The sequence below is a fragment of the Talpa europaea genome (assembly GCF_964194135.1).
Source record: "Talpa europaea genome assembly, chromosome: 9".
Taxonomy (NCBI): Eukaryota; Metazoa; Chordata; class Mammalia; order Eulipotyphla; family Talpidae; genus Talpa; species Talpa europaea.
The window spans coordinates 74,433,380-74,451,445 of record NC_140076.1 but is presented as its reverse complement, the minus strand read 5'-3'; the positions used below and the strand labels follow the sequence as shown (position 1 = coordinate 74,451,445).

General features: G+C 44.4%; 2 protein-coding genes across 2 annotated transcripts; both read left to right on the top strand.

The window, feature by feature from the left end:
• Positions 1–321: 321 nt before the first annotated feature.
• Positions 322–3,712, top strand: TRIM52 (tripartite motif containing 52; the record flags this gene model as incomplete). The annotated part of the gene is made up of 2 exons (XM_084243336.1): positions 322–1,101; positions 3,677–3,712. 2 exons carry the CDS (start codon positions 322–324, stop codon positions 3,710–3,712), a joined length of 816 nt encoding a protein of 271 aa, XP_084099462.1.
• Positions 3,713–11,997: 8,285 nt separating this feature from the next.
• On the top strand, positions 11,998–16,552 carry RACK1 (receptor for activated C kinase 1; the record flags this gene model as incomplete). The annotated part of the gene is made up of 8 exons (XM_084243335.1): positions 11,998–12,106; positions 13,005–13,176; positions 13,591–13,738; positions 13,977–14,072; positions 14,483–14,593; positions 15,038–15,178; positions 15,989–16,099; positions 16,442–16,552. The coding sequence occupies 8 exons, from the start codon at positions 11,998–12,000 to the stop codon at positions 16,505–16,507; spliced, it is 954 nt and encodes a 317-aa protein (XP_084099461.1). The 3' UTR covers positions 16,508–16,552.
• Positions 16,553–18,066: the final 1,514 nt, after the last annotated feature.

The window sequence follows — 18,066 nt, the reverse complement described above, 5'->3', positions numbered from 1 at the left end:
GAGTCTGACTAATTCTGAGAGACGAGCAGCTTGACTTGGTGTGATAAAGATTAGCACCTAGAGCCCCGAAAGGTAGTGTGGGCTGCCTGGTTCTGCCTGCGCTGCCCTCGGAGGGCGAATGTTGAGTCCAGACTGCAGCCATCGCGCCTTGAACTAAGAGGCTGGGATAGGGGAACACGGCTTCACTACGGGCCTGAGGTGGGAGAACAGAGTTGAGGACAGCTGTGGGTCACCAGCATAGCCAGCAGACAGGCTTGCGGGAACGACCCCGGCTCCTCAGCTCCGAGCTGACGCAGCTACACCCGCCGGCAGCGCGTTAAGATGGCAGGCCATGCCACTATGCCCAGCCCCATGCAGACCCTTCAGGAAGAAGCGGTGTGTGCCATCTGCCTGGACTACTTCAAGGATCCCGTGTCTATCGGCTGCGGGCATAACTTCTGTCGAGGGTGTGTGACCCAGCTGTGGGGCAAGGAAGATGACGACAGGGCCGAAGAGGAGGAATGGGAGGAGGAGGAGGACGACGAGGCCGTGGGAGCCATCGGTGGATGGGACAACTCCATTCGAGAGGTTTTGTACCAGGGGGATACTGACGAAGAGTTGTTCCAGGACCAAGAGGATGATGAATCCTGGGTCGGTGATGGTGGCGTGAGGAATTGGGACATAGACCATGTGTGGGACCAAGAGGAAGAAGAGGACGATCAGAACTATTACCTGGGAGGCTTCAGACATGAACTGAGAATTGACGTCTACCCGGAAGAATACGAAGACGACGTCGAAGAGCTGTATCCTGACGCTCACCTGCCTCGTACCCGGACCCCTCCACGGCAGTTTACTTGCCCGCAGTGCCGAAAGAGCTTTACACGTCGGAGCTTTCGTCCCAATTTGCAGCTGGCCAACATGGTCCAAATAATTAGCCAGATGTGCCCCATTCCTTATCGAGGGAGCCGTGGGAACGATCAGGGAATCTGCTTCAAACACCAGGAAGCCTTGAAACTCTACTGTGAGGTGGACAAAGAGGCCATCTGTGTGGTGTGCCGAGAATCCCGGAGCCACAAACAGCACAGCGTGGTGCCAATGGAAGAGGCTGTGCAGGAATACAAGGTGAGAGGCAAAGGAAGGATATATGAGGGTTAGGAGGTAGTGGAGAGGAAGGGGGCGGGGCCTGGTCTGCGAAATGGCAGTATTCTTTTCCTACCTCCTCAGGTAACTGCTAGTTGGACCTCTTGGTTTTTGTGGAGAAAAATGGACAAAGATATTGCTAAGGCGGATTGGCTTCCCCAGAAGAAGCAAAGATATGACATGGCATGAAAGTGAGGGGAGGCTACCACTGTTTTTAGTTCCCGTATAAAGTACCAAGTATAAGGGGCAGATCCTTATTCTTAATCCCCCTCTAATGTAAGTCCTAGGCTATACCTGATCAAGATTCCAGCACCTTTAACACACAGGGATGGAACGCCACAGTGTTCTAAGACATTTGGGTTCTCGGAGCACAAGCAGCATCAGAACAGATGACTGGTATTGGTAGACCAAAATGGCAAGTGTGACTCCTGTATTAACTATCTATACACCGCCCCCAGAGTCTGGGATTGCTTCCCCACAGCTTCAGTAAGGTCCATTTTGCCTGTAGAGATAGGCAGAAGGCATAAACATCTTGAATGGATCAGAATAAACCTTATGTCCTGATCATTTTCCTTTCCCGGTATTTTATAGTGGAAGAGGGATTTAGGATCAAGTGACCTGGCTCTGCAACTTACTATCCAATCTTAGGCAGGTCTCAACCCCTTAGCTTTACTTTTCCCCTAGGCTTACTAAGATTGAAAGAGGTCATGTATATGAAAGTTTTTTTATAAACCATAAAGCACTAAACAGATGTTTGCATTTTTCATTTTATTTTCCTCTAATTTGTCTTCCCTTCATTGGGTTCTGATTTGGATAATGCCTTCCTTTCCTAGCCCTGATCTAAGTGTTAGACAGTTGTCTCAATTGTCTTCCTTACACAAAAGGAATGTGACTCCTAGCAGTACCCAAGGAAAGAAAGATTGTCTTCCGGCACATAAAATCTTAACCTGGATATTAAGCAGCGGCTGCTTACATCTTAGTAGTGCTTTACAGTTTATAAATGTACTTCCTTGGGTTCTCCTACAGTAGTGATTTTCAAACTGTGGGTTTTGACTGCTTGGTAGGTCTCTAATGGGTCACGTCCAATATTATTTTAAAATGAAACAGAAAATATCACATTACACAGAGCATAATAAAGGTAAGTATTGTTTTATGAAACTTTAAGTTAAAAATATATTGGTTAATCTCAGTTGTAGTAAAAACACAAACAGAACACTGTCCTGTAGGATCATATATTAAGCATTATCATCACTCCCCCCATATTATAGTAACTGTTAAGCATACATTTCACACAAATTTTAATTACAAATCATTGCTAATTCCATGATATTAATCTGACATTAAGGGCAAACCCCACCACCAAACCCATTTCACCAAGGTAGTAATAAAGTGTTCCCATAGAAAAAACTATTTCCTATGCTTGTGATTTTTAGTACACTGAATCTGCTAGAATTTTCTGGGGAAAAAAAATCTTTTATTTTCAAAGATAGATCAGAACTTAGGTAGATAGTGTTGCCAAAGGTAGGAACCACATTGAAGAGGTAAAACTAATTGACATTCTCTTTCATTCTTTATACCTTTCAGTGGGAAAACACATTATAGTAACATGAATTAGAATTTTAGTGAACAAGACTTACAATAGTTATTATAGGGAACAATTTTGGTATAATGACTTATTTAATATGTTATATATTATCCATCACAGTTCTTGTGACAGTGAATTCTCTCCTGTTAGCTACTTATTAAATATAACTTTATTTACTTTGGAGGTGATGAAGCTTTATAGTTTTGGGGACTCGAACTCAAGGAGTAATTCTGCTCAAATTATGTCAGTATTGCAAGGTATGAGGAGAGTTATAGCTTATAAAATCATATTTAGTGTGGTAATGTTAAAAAGAATATTCAATTTTTTATAATATAAATAAAATTGAAAGGAACTACTTGGCCTGGTGAGAATATAAAGATAGAACAAGAAGCATTCAGAGTAAGGCCTCAGATTAATGAGGTGTATGACAGGTTGGGTAGTCACAGGAGATGTTCGTTGTAGATGTGATGCCATTTATAACTGCTATTTCTGTCATATCCAGGACAATTACATTGTTTTGAGGTCAATGTTATTTTAAAGTTTAACTTTGTATACAAAGAGGTTTGTTAGCCCTGAAAAGCTTACTTATTTATTCTTCATTTTGTCCATCCCATGAGTTAGAGTTCGTCTTGACTCGTCAAGCTAGAATCAGAGGATTATGAAAGTAAGATCGTTTAGATTTGACCAAGGGCACCACTAAATGGTGTCAGGTTTTAGGCGGCAGACGGGTGTATAAAAAGAAAATGAACAAAGATTTCACTTATTTGGGCTCCGGCATAACTAGATGCCTGTATTGCCGTGCCACCCACCTGCCGCCAATAAAATCATTCATCGTTCTACAAGAGGGACCAGATGCTTCCATCACCAGTACTACTTGGTTTTGTTTTCTCCATTGAGGTAGCAAAAGATGACAGCAAAAAAAAAAAAAAAAATTGAGGCTCTTACCAAGTATATATTCACGTTATGGTGCAGAAGATAGGTGTCAGCTTCTTCAGTTGTGTTATCTGAAAGTGTTGGGCAGTGACACCATACTGAACACTTAAATTTACACCATTAAAAAGAGTGGAGTATTCTGCAAAGCACAGTTCTCTGGAGCTTTAAGATTGGACAGTATTGGAATGTTAACAGGAATCTTCAAAGACCATGAATGATTAATATTAAATAGCCCTTTTAATTGCAAAGGAGAAACTTGTGAAACCCTGCATTCCGAGTGCTGCCACAACTTTGAGGGGGAATTGAGAATTCCAGAATTTCTTCATCTGCTGCAATATTAACTTTGAATTGATGACTGAGCATCTCAGACTTCGGGTTTTAAGAGACATCAGCTCATCATTCTTTGCTATCAGTTGAGATGAATCTACTGACAAAACTGGGCTTTGCTTAAATTCAAAAAAAAGCTTTAAAAACTCTGAATGTGCTATTTTCACAAGCCTAGAATTTGACCACTAAAGACTATATACTTGAAGCTGTATACTATGAACTGAGTTGGGGGAAAAAAATTGCAGGAGTGTTGAAATTACAGGAGTATATTTGTTGGTGCTACAGCAATACCATGTTTTTAGATACGGGTTTTTGGCAAAAATTGGCATTCAAGATGTACCACAGCAAGCACCACCAAACATAAACGTCCATGGATCTGCCCATAATCTACTGGAAAGCTTCAGCCTTACCGTTATCATAGGCCATTTATACTTGATCCCAGTTTACCTCGGTTTTTTGAAGATGTGGATGTCCTTCAAGAGTGTTTTGTGTTACATACTGAGGTTCCTTAGTTGTCAAAGATCTGTATTCAGCTGCACTTAGAAACAGAACAACGATTTTGGAACACCAACAAAAAACAAAACCAGCAAAAACAACAACAAAATTTAATTTCAAAAATTAAAACTTTCAGCAGAATATAACACATTGAAACTTATAAAACACTGACCTTGAAATGTCAAGGGGCAAAAAACACCAACATCACTGCTTGCTATTAAATGCTTTAAGCAAAACTTGCCAAAAATCCAGCTACCGATAGCAAATTCATGCTTGAAATGTCTCATTTTCTTGGCTGACCTTTCAAAAACTAGACTCATGAGTGTTATTGTAAGAAAAAAGTTGAAGTAACCGCAACTATTTTGGATGCTGTGTTCTTGACCTTGTTAAAACCTACTTGTAGCTTTGGGGAATAATGTGTTTCACACGTTATTCAGTCTTCACTAGGAGATGTTCAATCTGCACTAGGAGAACTTCAATAGAAGTTTGTATAACTCACAGTCTGTTTTGACTGGAAACGTTCAGATAAATACTCTAGAGAAATTTGGATGTAAAACGTCTAAACAGATAGAAGGCTTTATTACATTCATTTTTCCACTTTCTCCTTACATCTTAAAAGCATTCCCCCTCTCCCCTTTTTTTTGCAATGTGGAGAAAACAGTACAAATGTTGTAAAAGCAGCTTGTGTTTTGTTGCATCTTCTACACCACCCCGGAAAGAAAAGTTAAGGCTTAAAAATGACATTATTATCACATCATTTGAATAAACTTTTCCTTCAAAATTACTATGCTTTGTTTAATTTTAGTCATGATACTTAATTTTGAAATTTTAAATAATAAAGTCTCACCCACTGCCCCCTTTCTCAGTGTATTTCAGAAAATCCATCTATTCCACACACACTTACCCCTGGCCTACACCCCAGCTCTTCTATGCAAAAATAAATAAAATCTTTAAAAAAAAAAAAAAAAAGTTACCCTGTAATGGTAAAGCTATTCCAAATATGTTTTGGCTGATGAGATTACAAAAACAGGAAATAGGGATAAAAGCCCTCTACACCAAATCTAAAAGGATTTTATGCAAGAGTGAAAGTGCTCTAAATCTGTACTTTTCAATAACACAGTTATAACACAGTTCAATAACACTAGTTACATATGACTTTTGAACTACTGAAATATGGCCAGTGCAGGGGCCCCCCCTGGTGGCGCAAGGGGTTAAGTCTCAGCACCATGAAGCTACCTGCAGCCACTGCAATTCAATCCCTGGCCAGGGAGCTGACTCACAAGGCACAGCAAACCTACTGTCTTGCCTATTGCTCCCCTCAGCAGTGTATTTCAGTAGACCTGCCTGTTCTGTGCCCGCTCTGTCTCTGGTGAATACTCTCACCACCCACCCCGGACTTGTGGCCTGCACCCCAGCTCTTGTAAGGATAAATAAATCTTAAAAAAAAAAAAAAAAGATATGCAACTTAGGGATGGGATTTTTAATAGTATTCAATTTTAATTATGGCTAGTGGCTAGCAAATCATACTTAACTGCAGTAGTTCTATACAAAGAAAGCAGGTTGAATTCTGGTTCTTAGCATCCTCAAGGTTAGTATCAAGTCAAAGGGAAGATGAGGACCTCTCTGGTGGTCTGGGGTCAAGCCAGCACTATCATTGCTTTGACCTGAGTTCAATCCCCAGCCAGGGAACTAACCCACATATGGCAAAGCAGACCTCTCCTGTCTTGCCCGCTGCTTCCCTCACCAGTGTATTTCAGTAGATCTACCTGTTATGCTCCCCACTCTGTCTGTGGTGAATCTTCTTTCCTCCCGCACCTCTGGCCTACACCCCAGTTCTACACTAAAATTAAAAAAAAAAAAAAAGGTAAATTTGTTTAAAAAAAAAAAGGTAACAAATAAAAGGGAAGATGAAAAAGTGAGACAACTTCTTTTCCCAATCAGGAGAGGGAGGCAGAAAGGTAATTTTTAGGCATAAAAGGAGAAAATACTTAAAGGAGGCTTGTATTTTTAAAAAATCTGACAAAGATGGCCTTGAGCCAGTTTCATTTGAGCCCTATATGAATTATGTGGCAGATGTGACAGGGGAAAACGGAAAATAGCCAAAAATTAAACTGTATTACCCTTTCCCATAAAGAGCTGGGACTAGGGCCTCAAAATAAAAGATACAAGTACAGTTTTAATTGTTGCCTGAAATTGAAATATTAGGTAAAACCTAATATTAAAGCAGGTAAGTGAGTAGTTTGTTCTGGTATTGTTGATGAAAGAAAAGGATGCAAGGTTCTAGGAACAAAAGGGCTGAAGAGGAGGAGACCAAGAAAGCTAGAGGTGATAAATTTAACTCTTACTGTTAATCTCTGTCCACAAATCAAAATCCTCAGGTACAGTATGAGAATCCTGTTGCATGTGAGAAGTGTAAGAGGAGATGTTTGTGCTCCTGTCAACAGAAGACCTGCAAAGAAGGAAGAAAGTGGTCCTCTAAGTTACTACTTTTGTCTCCACTTCTCCCCACCCCTTCATAGTAGGGGGAAATGAACACCTCAGGGATTTGAGTTAGAAATAGCCTTAAAGCATACCATCCTGCCTACTGAGGTTCATGCTAAGGTCTTTCTAGCATTTGCCTTCAATTCCAGAGGACTAGGATCCAAGACATTAAGTCATGTTGACAGTTCCACTTGGCACCAAAAGCAGGACCTGACAGATAAAGGGGGATTCTGGTAGCCTGGAAGAGGATCCCCAAGAACACAACCCCTCTTTTGTCTGTCATTTCCTTGGCACACAGAATACAGTGCCCTTCCTCTCCCTACAGCAAAGATTGCAGTTTCTCAACAGGCTGGTAAGAGAAGGGAAGAATCTCTTCCTTGGATCTCATTTTGTGAGCTAGTCAGCCTTGAGTTTCCATTCCAACATAATCTCCCAACCCTAGTTCATGTGAATTCTCTTCTTAGTAGAAAGCTGAGAAAGGTAACTTTGATCACCTTTTGGTTCTCATAATACTTCTAATCCATTAGTAAGGTCAGAAGCTTGCCTTCTAAAGGCATTTCATATAGTCTTGCCTAGACCATGCCTATTTCTACAGTTCTTGACTGCACATCTGCTGAAACTGAAATGCCTAGGGCCTGGGAAATCCCATAGGCCAACTCCCAGGGAAGACCCAACAGAATGCCTTGGCAACTTTTTAGAGAACTATTAGACTTCAGATTTTTGCCTAAGGTGGATACTGAATTTTTATCATACATGAATGCACAAATTATTTCTTTATAATATCTGTTCCTAGAATTGATTAAATACCACACCCAACCTCAATAGGAAGAATGAGATAGAACCTGTAATTATACTCCCATGTTTCCTTGTCACCAACTTTTTTGAGCTTAATTCCCTAGGCCTCAATCATTGTTTAGCTTCTTTATACAGTACACAATACTAGACTTGAGTGAAGAAGGCGAGATAGGGTTGAAAAAGATTACAACCCCTCACTCATAAGGTCTTTGGTAAGTCCTTAGTCCTTCCTTCAAGGGATGACTCTCATGATCCTCCTAGAGACCCTCCTGGTTCAGCTTCTGAACTTCCTTTTCTAGTATTATTTCTCCAACTTATCTATTCTGACAACAGAATAGATACATGAGGAGAGGGATGAGATCAGCATTCAAGACAGTGCCCTAGGCTTTAGGACAAAAAAAAATCCAGATTCCTAAGCTTCAGTTCCTTCCTGCCCGCAGCTCCCTCCTTGCTTGCACTCCTACCTTCCCGCTTAAAGCCACACTACCAAGCTTCAGCTTTCAGATCACTTATATACCTCTTCCCTATGCTGGACCCTCTTTCTGGAATGCCCTCTTTTTAATATGCCCTCTTTATAATAATATAAAAGGCCCATGAGGATGACCACCAAAGTTAGAATCTTTCAGACTCCAAGCCCTCCACCAGATGCTAGGAATGCATCATGTGAGCAGAAACAGATTAGTCCACATCCTCAGTGCACTCAAGAGAACAATGAGGGATTCAGATTGAGCTAAATGCTATGAAGGCCCAATACATATTACACCATATCACATGATGAAACAAAGGAGCCTGATCTAGACTGAGGGCCACAGATGGATTTCCATGCCTAGAGCTTTAACTGCAGTCAGTAGGCCCTCTTCTGTCCACACACCTTTGCCACAGCCCTTCACCTACTACCTACAACAGCCCTCACCTCAGTATTCAAGGGGAGACGTGTCTCTCACGAGTCATGAGTGCTGTGAATGAGGATGGAGGCCTCTGCAACTAGAGAAGAAGTCATAGGCCAATAGCAGAGAAGCCCAAAGGGCTCTTCCCATTTGTGCAGGTCCTGTGGGCTCCCTCCAGAAAAAGAATGAAAGACTTCCTTAGAAGAGCCTCTCCATTTCTCCCTAGGAATTCTTAGCTTCTGTGGAATGGAGGTGGTAACTGTGGGGACAAGCGGGAGAGGGAAGCCTGGAGGCTAGGAGAAATGGGTAAGATCCAAGTCTGATTTTGCCTCCATGACATGGACAGGCCAGAACAGGAAGAAACTCTGCTAGGAATCTCCAAAGGCTGGTAGGCATCTCCAGCATGCATCTCCTCAGTGAGGGGGGGAAAAAGGCACTCTGGGTGAGAAGAGCAGATAGCAGTTTGGTACTTAACCCATACAGGTATATGTGGGCTTGTGGGGCAAGTATGGTTCGTCTCAGTCATATCACTCCCACCGGAAAGGGGCTTGGCTCCCTTTGCTGACTGAGAATGAATACACCAATTCCTCCTTGAGAGGAATAAGTTTAGGTGGGCCGCTAACCTAGGCCAGGAGAGGTTCCTAATGGAAGCAGGCTTGAATGGGGCTCAAGTCCAGCTGGGACTGAGGGGGAAAGGGGCAACTCCTTCCTTTGCTTAGCCTGCCAGTATCCTCTACAAGACAGGAGTCCGGCTAGAGTTGGAGGAAAACTGAAGTGGAAAGCCTTAATTCCACAAGGCCAGAACATCCGGTAAGTCCACTACATTCTACTTTTCCTTCTCTGCTTGCATCTTCATCTCAATCCCGGTGGATCCAGGGGGAAAAAAAAAACATGAATCCCTTCTCACCCTCAGGAACCATAGAAGGTAGGGCGCTGCCAGAATCATCTCATAGAGTATGGGACCAGCATGTGGAGGGTGTCCACAAACCCACAGGAGGCTAAAGGCACCTTCTGTTCTCACCAAGGCAGGTGAGGCAAGGTGGCCCTGGGGTAGGGCTAGCGTGGAAACAACCAGCTTCTGGAAAGTGTCAGAGCAGTGCAGATCTTTCAAGTATCCCTTGAGAATGTGTGAGGGAATCCTGGCCCTCAGGAATGCTGATTCCACAGGGATTCCACATGCAAAGTCCATGCAACAGGGAGTCAATGAGATTTCATAAAGGAAAAATGTAATGTCACTGGGTGAAGTCTTTGAGGAATGGAGGATCATGCCTTCTAGAGAGTGGAAAGGAAATCCTCTGCATGTACAAGTCCAAAGGAAGGGAAGCCCTCAGGCAGCACATCTCTCAGTCCACACAGACAGACGAGTGGAGGCACTCGTCTCTCCATTTATGCAGAGTGCCCAGGGGGTGCTGACATGACCCCAGTGATGGGCAGTAACCTAAGTACAGGGGTGCATGAAAGTAGGGGATATCTCATGACTACAGGAGAAACAAAATTCTTGGGTCAGGGTAAAGTTCCTTGTTGGAAAAGTTAAGACAGCCAGTTGGGGGTACCAAGAAGGAAGGTGATGTAAAGGCCCGGGACCCTCACAGGATAATCATGAGGCTAGGGAGGAGGGCCATAGCCAGGACAGCAAATTAAGAAGACCAAAGGCAGCTGCAGAGGAATGCAGGGAAGTCTGCAAGGCAACGACAGCTGGTGCTTCAAGGGAAAGATCCTGGACTTCTCCACACTCCTCAGCAGACATAGCCTACGACAGCTTTGCCACTGTCTTTCACCAGACTTCTGCCTGCTTTCCCGCAGGGCTGGTCTTCCAGGATGCATTGCCAAGGTCTTGTCCCCAAACCTTGGAGGCCCTCTGTCAACTGCCCTGCCCCCACCTCCACTTAATTGTTTGGTACTTAAGTTTCTCCAACACTCCATTCCATCTATAGCACCCTCCTATCCTTCCCCCCCTCCCCCTCCAAATACATTATGGAGGTATAACTCTAACGAACATTATTCCCCAATATAGCCACAGGGCTCTCTCCCAAATAACCTTAGTGTCTTTGTTCAATTCTCCTCCTCAACCTCCACTCCCCCACCCCATCGAATGTAAACGCAAAAAATGAAAGTAAAAAGGTCCCATCTGTCTTGTTCACAAGCTGTATTTTCAAGACCTAAAATGACCTGACATTCAAACGATAATCACTAAGTGACTTGCCTATACTACTCTGCCAGGCATTGTCCTGGGCACTTCAGCCACTTTAACCTAGTGGCGGCTAATATTTCCAATCTCACAGATGAGAAACTAAATACATATTACAAACAGAAGTTGATATTTATGTATCATCCCCCTTTATTTTTTGCACAGATAGCAGGCGCTATAATCCGAATCCCTCTCCCTTAAAAAATTTTTGAGGGCGCTATGGTCTCTTACATTCAGGGATGAGGGGAGTGGGAGACACTACATAATCACGCTCCCCGCGGTTGAAGGCAGCCAGGCTGGGAAGCCCTGCTTCCCAGTCCGGGGGCACCTCTGGCCACGCCTGGATCTCCAGAGCCGCAGGCCTTTCTATAGGGTGGTTAAGCCCCGAGTCAGCGTTTGATCACTCTCCGAAGCTTGACCCGGGAGTTCCTTCCTCTCAGTCTTTCAGTTTCTGCGAGAGTGCTCAGAGTTCTTGCCTAGACCGGAGCCGAGTGGCGGTCCAGCAGTGCACAAGACAATTTTTCTTTCATTCTGTGTTTCCCTCTCCGTAACTCATACCTTCCTGGACCAAGTCCTCCCGGAGTTAATCTCTGCGCTAAACTATCAGAGCACAGCCTCTTGAGGGAAGAGCAGCCCTCGGCGCATGGAAATGTGAGAGCTTAATAGTTCACCACAACACAGCGTATTTTTCCTGCGGCCCGCCGTTACTCACAGTTGGGACCTCACACTTACGAGCCCCCACCCCGCGTTCCCCTCCGAGCCACCAAGCGGAAGGGGCCGGGCTTGCTCTGTGCCACATAGGGGCGAGGAGCCGCTGGGCGATCTTTATGGGGACGTGTCTTACACTTGCCATCTTCCGCTTCTTAGCTATCACATCCCAATCAAAGTTGGAGGAGCCCTTTTAAAAACTCGGTCGCGTTGGTCTCAGAATATGTTGTGTAGCGGAGGGGACCACGACGTTTTGTTATTTCACCTTGCCCGATGCACTGCAAGGCGCCGCCATCTTGAGCAGAAGTGAATCATGGGGGCCGCCATCTTGCCCGAGAAGACAGGTATTTCCGCTTCCGGCGGAGGGTTGGTCGTTCTTTTCTTCGGCAGGGCCGCGGCGGGAGCGGCTGCTTGCACATCTCTTTGAGCTATCCAGGTTCATCCTCGTCGCTGCGGCGACTCCCGTACCCTCCGTCGCAATGACTGAGCAGATGACCCTTCGTGGTACCCTCAAGGGCCACAACGGCTGGGTAACTCAGATCGCCACCACTCCACAGTTCCCAGACATGATACTGTCTGCCTCGCGAGGTACGAACTGAGGTGCAGGGTCGAGGATGGAGGGGTGGGGGATAGTAAGAGTCTAGCGCCAGTCGTGTGGCTGTACCTCTGCCACGCTTTTCATCGTAAAATTTTCATCATGGAAAATTCCGTCCGGTATGTGCATTCGGGCGCGCAGACCCATGCTTAGGCCTCAGCCGGGATAAGCCCGCGAGGCGTCCTCTCTGCCAACACCGGGACAGGCTAGCCCACATCGACCAGGAATGTTGCAGAGATGGAAGCATTTTTAACCTCTTAACCTGCCTCCCTGAATTGTGTGCCCGGGAGCCTAAGAGTCGGGCGGAGCGGTGATGAGCCCAACATGCCATCTGAGTGCCCATGCTGAGACCCAGAGGCTGTTTCTGAGCTGCCGCCCGGCCCTTTGCCCCGTGTACATCCAGGGTGTACACTGTTTGAACGGCACTCGTGTCTGGCACTTGCTTATTGAATGGAACCCGCTTTAGTGAAGTTATTCGGTACTGTGGCATGTAAAGCCACTTTTCTGGTGATAATTTCACCACTTAAGGCAACCTTAAGAAGTAGTTAACATGAAACCCCCAAAGTTAGTTTACCCACACCCAAACTGCACTATTTATGTGCTAGGTTGGCACAGGTAAGGCACATGTTGAATAGGTTTGAATCTTGAAAGGGTATTTATAATCTTTGTAAAACTCTCATGGTAGTTCTTAGCTCTGTCTGCTTCTTTATTCTAGAATAGTAAATCGGTTGGTCTTTACTAATAACTTCGTATTCTGTAGTTCCCTCTCTCCCTGTGTGTCCTCAATTTGGAGGGTATCCATGACCTTGAGAGACCCTGAATTATCCAGTAGGTGACTTAATGGACTGGAATTCCTAACTGGATTTTGTTTTCTGTTTTACCTCGCATTAGACAAGACCATCATCATGTGGAAGCTCACCAGGGATGAGACCAACTATGGCATCCCACAGCGTGCTCTTCGGGGTCACTCCCACTTCGTTAGTGATGTAGTCATCTCCTCAGATGGCCAGTTTGCCCTTTCAGGCTCCTGGGATGGAACCCTGCGCCTCTGGGATCTCACAACGCAAGTAGCTGCTCACTTAGCTCTGGGTCCTTGGGAAAGAAGCTGGGTTTAATTAGTTGTGCATAATTGCTGAGGCATGGTCTGGTTGAGCAGTTTTGTTAAGATAGTCCAGTTGGGAGATGAAATTTTAGACAGGTTTTGTCTTGTGGGCTCTGTCTTTGAATGGAGAGGCATAATAAAGAATCCTGGTGATGACAGATGACATTGTCAGCTGATCCCCACATGGGAATGAGGACATGTCCTGCAATTCTGAAAGGATTCACTGACATAATCAGCCAAGGACCTGCTATGATCTGCTGTGTTCTGGGTTATATGAATAGTACAGCTCCATTGGTACAGAACAAAGCCAGGGAAACTGTCTGGAAGAAGGTTTGCAAAGTTTTATCTAGAGAGTGACCAAGTCCTTCCTCTCAGGGGCACCACCACCCGCCGATTTGTAGGCCATACCAAGGATGTGCTGAGTGTGGCCTTCTCCTCTGACAACCGGCAGATTGTCTCTGGCTCCCGAGATAAGACCATCAAGTTATGGAATACCCTGGGTGTATGCAAATACACTGTGCAGGTAAAGTAAAGGCATATGCAGAGCATATGTTGAAACGTCTCTCCCACCCTTAACTTTGGCCTTAACTGGTGATTTCATGTCTCATCTGAAATCTAAAGATGTTCTGGTGATCTTAAAAGATTTGGGTTCTGGATGTAAATACATGGCTGTCAACAAATAACCCATATAAGTGAGGGTGTGGGGGCATAAAATTTCATGGTGTACAGTGGTTTCCCCATATTTCCTTTCTCCACTGTAGGATGAGAGCCACTCGGAATGGGTTTCTTGTGTTCGCTTCTCACCCAACAGCAGCAATCCTATCATAGTATCTTGTGGCTGGGACAAGCTGGTCAAGGTGAGTTTGAAGCCAGGGTGTGGAGACTGTACTGGCCAGGATGTGTTCCCACGGCCTCCCAGGTAGTCATAGGCTTCAATTTTGAAAGTTTTTGTCCCTCAATTTACCTTTTCTCTAGCTGTTTTTTCAGTACAGATATTACGTTTTTGGTGTTTGGTCTAATGTAGCTAGTCAGCAAACTCGGGATCACCTATAAGGCAGCACTTAGCATTTGTTCCTTGATTTAATTCTACTTGTCCTAAAGTGGCCAAGACAAGTACCTTAGTGTGTTTTGCTGATGTTAGAATAAAAAAGACTGCCATGTCCAGTAATGCTGTTTAGCAAGGTGATGTGCCTTCTACGTTTCACCTGATAACTCCTTAAGTTAGTGAGCCAAGTGTTTTACCTATGGACTCTGCCCTCAAACGTAGGTGTGGAACCTGGCAAATTGTAAGCTGAAGACTAACCACATTGGCCACACGGGCTACCTGAACACTGTGACGGTCTCTCCAGATGGATCCTTATGTGCTTCTGGAGGCAAGGTATTCAGGGGCAGGAGTCCTCTGCTCTGGTGGAGAAGAGGGTGGGGTGGACACTGGACAACAGTGTTTTGTGAAAGAAACCTAAGGTAATGACATAGCCATCCCAAGAGGTATTTCTGAAGCTCACTGTGAAAGTAGTATAAATGTGGTATATTGTTCAAAAGAAAAAGATCATTCTCTCTAAAGTTGGTTTCTTGAAGCTATTGATGAGGTTAGGGCCCTGTGTTTTAAAAACTGATAGTGATTAGAATTTGTCGGTCTCTTTCGTAGAGTTAGTGAGGTGTCGCACATTAAAGGGACGGTGTGGATGTAAATATCGGTACTTCGAGTAATTATCTAGGGGTGCCGGGGGAGTTTAGGATACTGGGGGAAATAATTGAGATCGAGGGGATTTACTACTGGGAAAATAGACATTGCCCTGACTAACCTTCCTTGTCTGCCCAGGACGGCCAGGCCATGCTGTGGGACCTCAACGAAGGCAAGCACCTTTATACGCTGGATGGTGGAGACATCATCAATGCCCTGTGCTTCAGCCCCAACCGCTACTGGCTCTGTGCTGCCACAGGCCCCAGCATCAAGATCTGGGTGAGTATAGGCAACTGTAGAGGCTGCTAAACTCAGCAAACCCTAGCAATGTTTTGGTTTCTCAACATGTCATCTGACTCACTTAGTGGATTTGAGATGCTTAAAATGAATGCTGTCAGGCTGTCAGTGGAAACCCAGGAATAGTGAGTTAAGACTTAACTAGGGTGGGTGTCTGCCATTTACTAAAATGGTACCAGTTTACTGAACTTCAGCACAGTTGATACTTTGGTCTAGAAAATTTTTTTGTTGAGGATACATTCTTTATGCATTTTGGGATATTTAGCAGCATCCTTGATATTTTCCTCACTAGATGCTTATAGCAAATTGTCTTAGAAACAAACCCAAAATAACTCTAGCTAGGCATTTCCAAATGTGTCCTACAGAGTAAATATTCATACCCTGTTGAGAATCACTATTATGAAGGGGTTTGTTTTTGTTGTTGTTGTTTTTAATAGATTTATTTATTTATACAAGCACTGGGTACAGTCAGAAGCTCGGGAGGGTGAGAGAATTCACCAGAGCCAGAGCGGGGAACAGAACAGGCAGATTGATGAAGTACACTGCTGAGGGGAGCAGCCGGTGGCAGGAGAGGTCTGTGCACCACATGGGACCTTCGCCCAGGTGGCTGGGGATCGAACTGGTGTTGCAAAGGCTGCGGGCAGTTTCACAACCCAGTGTTCAACCGCTGCGCCACCGGGGAGGCCCTGAAGGGGTCTTTCTAGAGGGAACTTTTTAGTCCTCAGTTTTGTTTTTAAGCGTCAGAAGCGTTAAACATTAATAGCATTCTTAACCCTGAGTTTTCCCCTTCAGGATTTGGAAGGCAAGATCATTGTAGATGAACTGAAACAAGAAGTTATTAGTACCAGCAGCAAGGCAGAACCACCCCAGTGCACCTCTCTGGCCTGGTCTGCTGATGGCCAGGTAAGTGCATCTATCCTCCAGTGGCTATTTCCAGCTTATCTCTCTTTCCCTACCTGTTCTTGGTATGTCTAGTCTGCCAGCTATAAGACTAGTGGCTTTAACTTTAATGACAAAACTAGGTGGGTTGATTTAGGAGGCTCTCTAGCTGTGCTGGTGAGTGCATCAGAGGGAAAGTTGTGATCAGGGAGGGCAGTGGCTACTTTATTAACTTGACCAACTAATTCCTTAAGGAATTAGGTGATCAAAAGTGGGGATCTTATTTAAAAGACCATCACTTGGGGGGGGGGTGCTGTAAGTTCCAAGGCTCTGACCTGACCTATTGCTGTCATCTCTCTCTTGCAGACACTGTTTGCTGGCTACACAGACAACCTGGTGCGAGTCTGGCAGGTGACAATCGGCACCCGCTAAAATATATGGCAGAGTATTAGAAATAAACTGGTTTTCTGAGTTTAAGTGTGCTTCTCTGATAAGCAAAATAGTTACTTCCTAAGATATGCTGCTTACAGGTTTAAAAGAAGTCTAACAAGGCAATGAAATGCCCACTGACAGGCTAGGGAGAAAAGGCTTTAGGCAGAAGAGGGTGGGAGACTCAGCCTGTGAGTTTCCTATATAGTTGGGCTACCATCAGGTGTGACTTATGGGAAGATGCACAGGATAGTTTACCCAAGTAACCTTAAGTTTTTGTGTGTTGTGTAAAAAATCTCAGGGTCACCTTTTAAGCTTGGAGAAATTGTTCTCAAGCAAAAGGGACCAATTAAAGTAGTTGCAGATCAATTTAGAGTTTTAAGGTCTGAATCTGAACACAACAGGTATTTTTTTCATTTGCAAAGGTTAAGAGTATATACAATTTAAGACTTCCTGAAACTTGCCATTTAGGGATAGTATAACAAATAGGCTTTGTTAAAATGGGTTAGTCTTTAAGCCTTTATTAAGGCTAGGTGACACCTTTCATTAATATTTGGAGACTTGAAAATTATGACAGTCTGGTGACATGAATGTGGTCAGAGCTGTCTTTAATAGCCAGATGACAAATGCAGTATATTGAAGCAGCTATCAAACCCTCCTCTTCCTCCCTCATGGGTAATGGTACTGAGGTGTCTTTTAGCTTAAAGTTCAGCCTGACACACTAACACACAGACTTTGGTAAAGGCAGTGTTCCTAGGCCCTAGACTTGTGAGCCTCTGTTATGAAGATAGTTGGGCAATCCATAGTCCTAGGCCCTTGGAGCAGTGGTAGAAGGCAGCAAGTATTTTAGTAAACAGTACCTTTTACTAAACAGTAAGCAAATTTATCTGAGAAAGTCCACCAAATGTGACAGTATGTATAATTCCTACTTCTGTGGTGTTTCATTTACTGGAAAGCCATGGCCTCTAAATTCTACCCTGTTTGTCTAAAGGAATGAACTCCAAAAAGAAGCAAATAAACTTTATTTCCACAACACAACCCATCTTCCCTTTCCCCAGGAACATAAATTGACCTCAGCCACCAAAAGCAGAGGACAAGAGCTGATAAATGACAGAAGGCAAGGAGTTACTAGAAAAATAGATTATACCCAAGGCTCTCCTCCCAGGGATCCAAACCCCTGCACCCAGGCTCCTAAATCAGGGCACACCATATGAAGGGTCGACTAGTGACATGTAAAGAGGCTGAAAACTGACAAAAGGAACTCCACTGCAAGAGGAAAGGTGCCTGGCAGTGAAAATAACCTGGGGGATAGGGTGGGGTGAGCTTTGCTCCTAGTGCTAGGAAAACAGGAAAATAATTTATTGGGTGGTGTAAATGGTACGTAGTTTGAATCATGTCGACCATTCCAGATCTCACTGAAGCTAAATTCTGGCCGGTCTATGGAGGTAGAAATTGGGGATGGAAGGAAAGCTGAATCCCTCCTACTTCCCCAGGAGAGTAGACTTCTTTATAACCCAGTTTTGCCCTTTTGCCCAGCCTGCCTTCTCCCCCAGCCCCAAAGG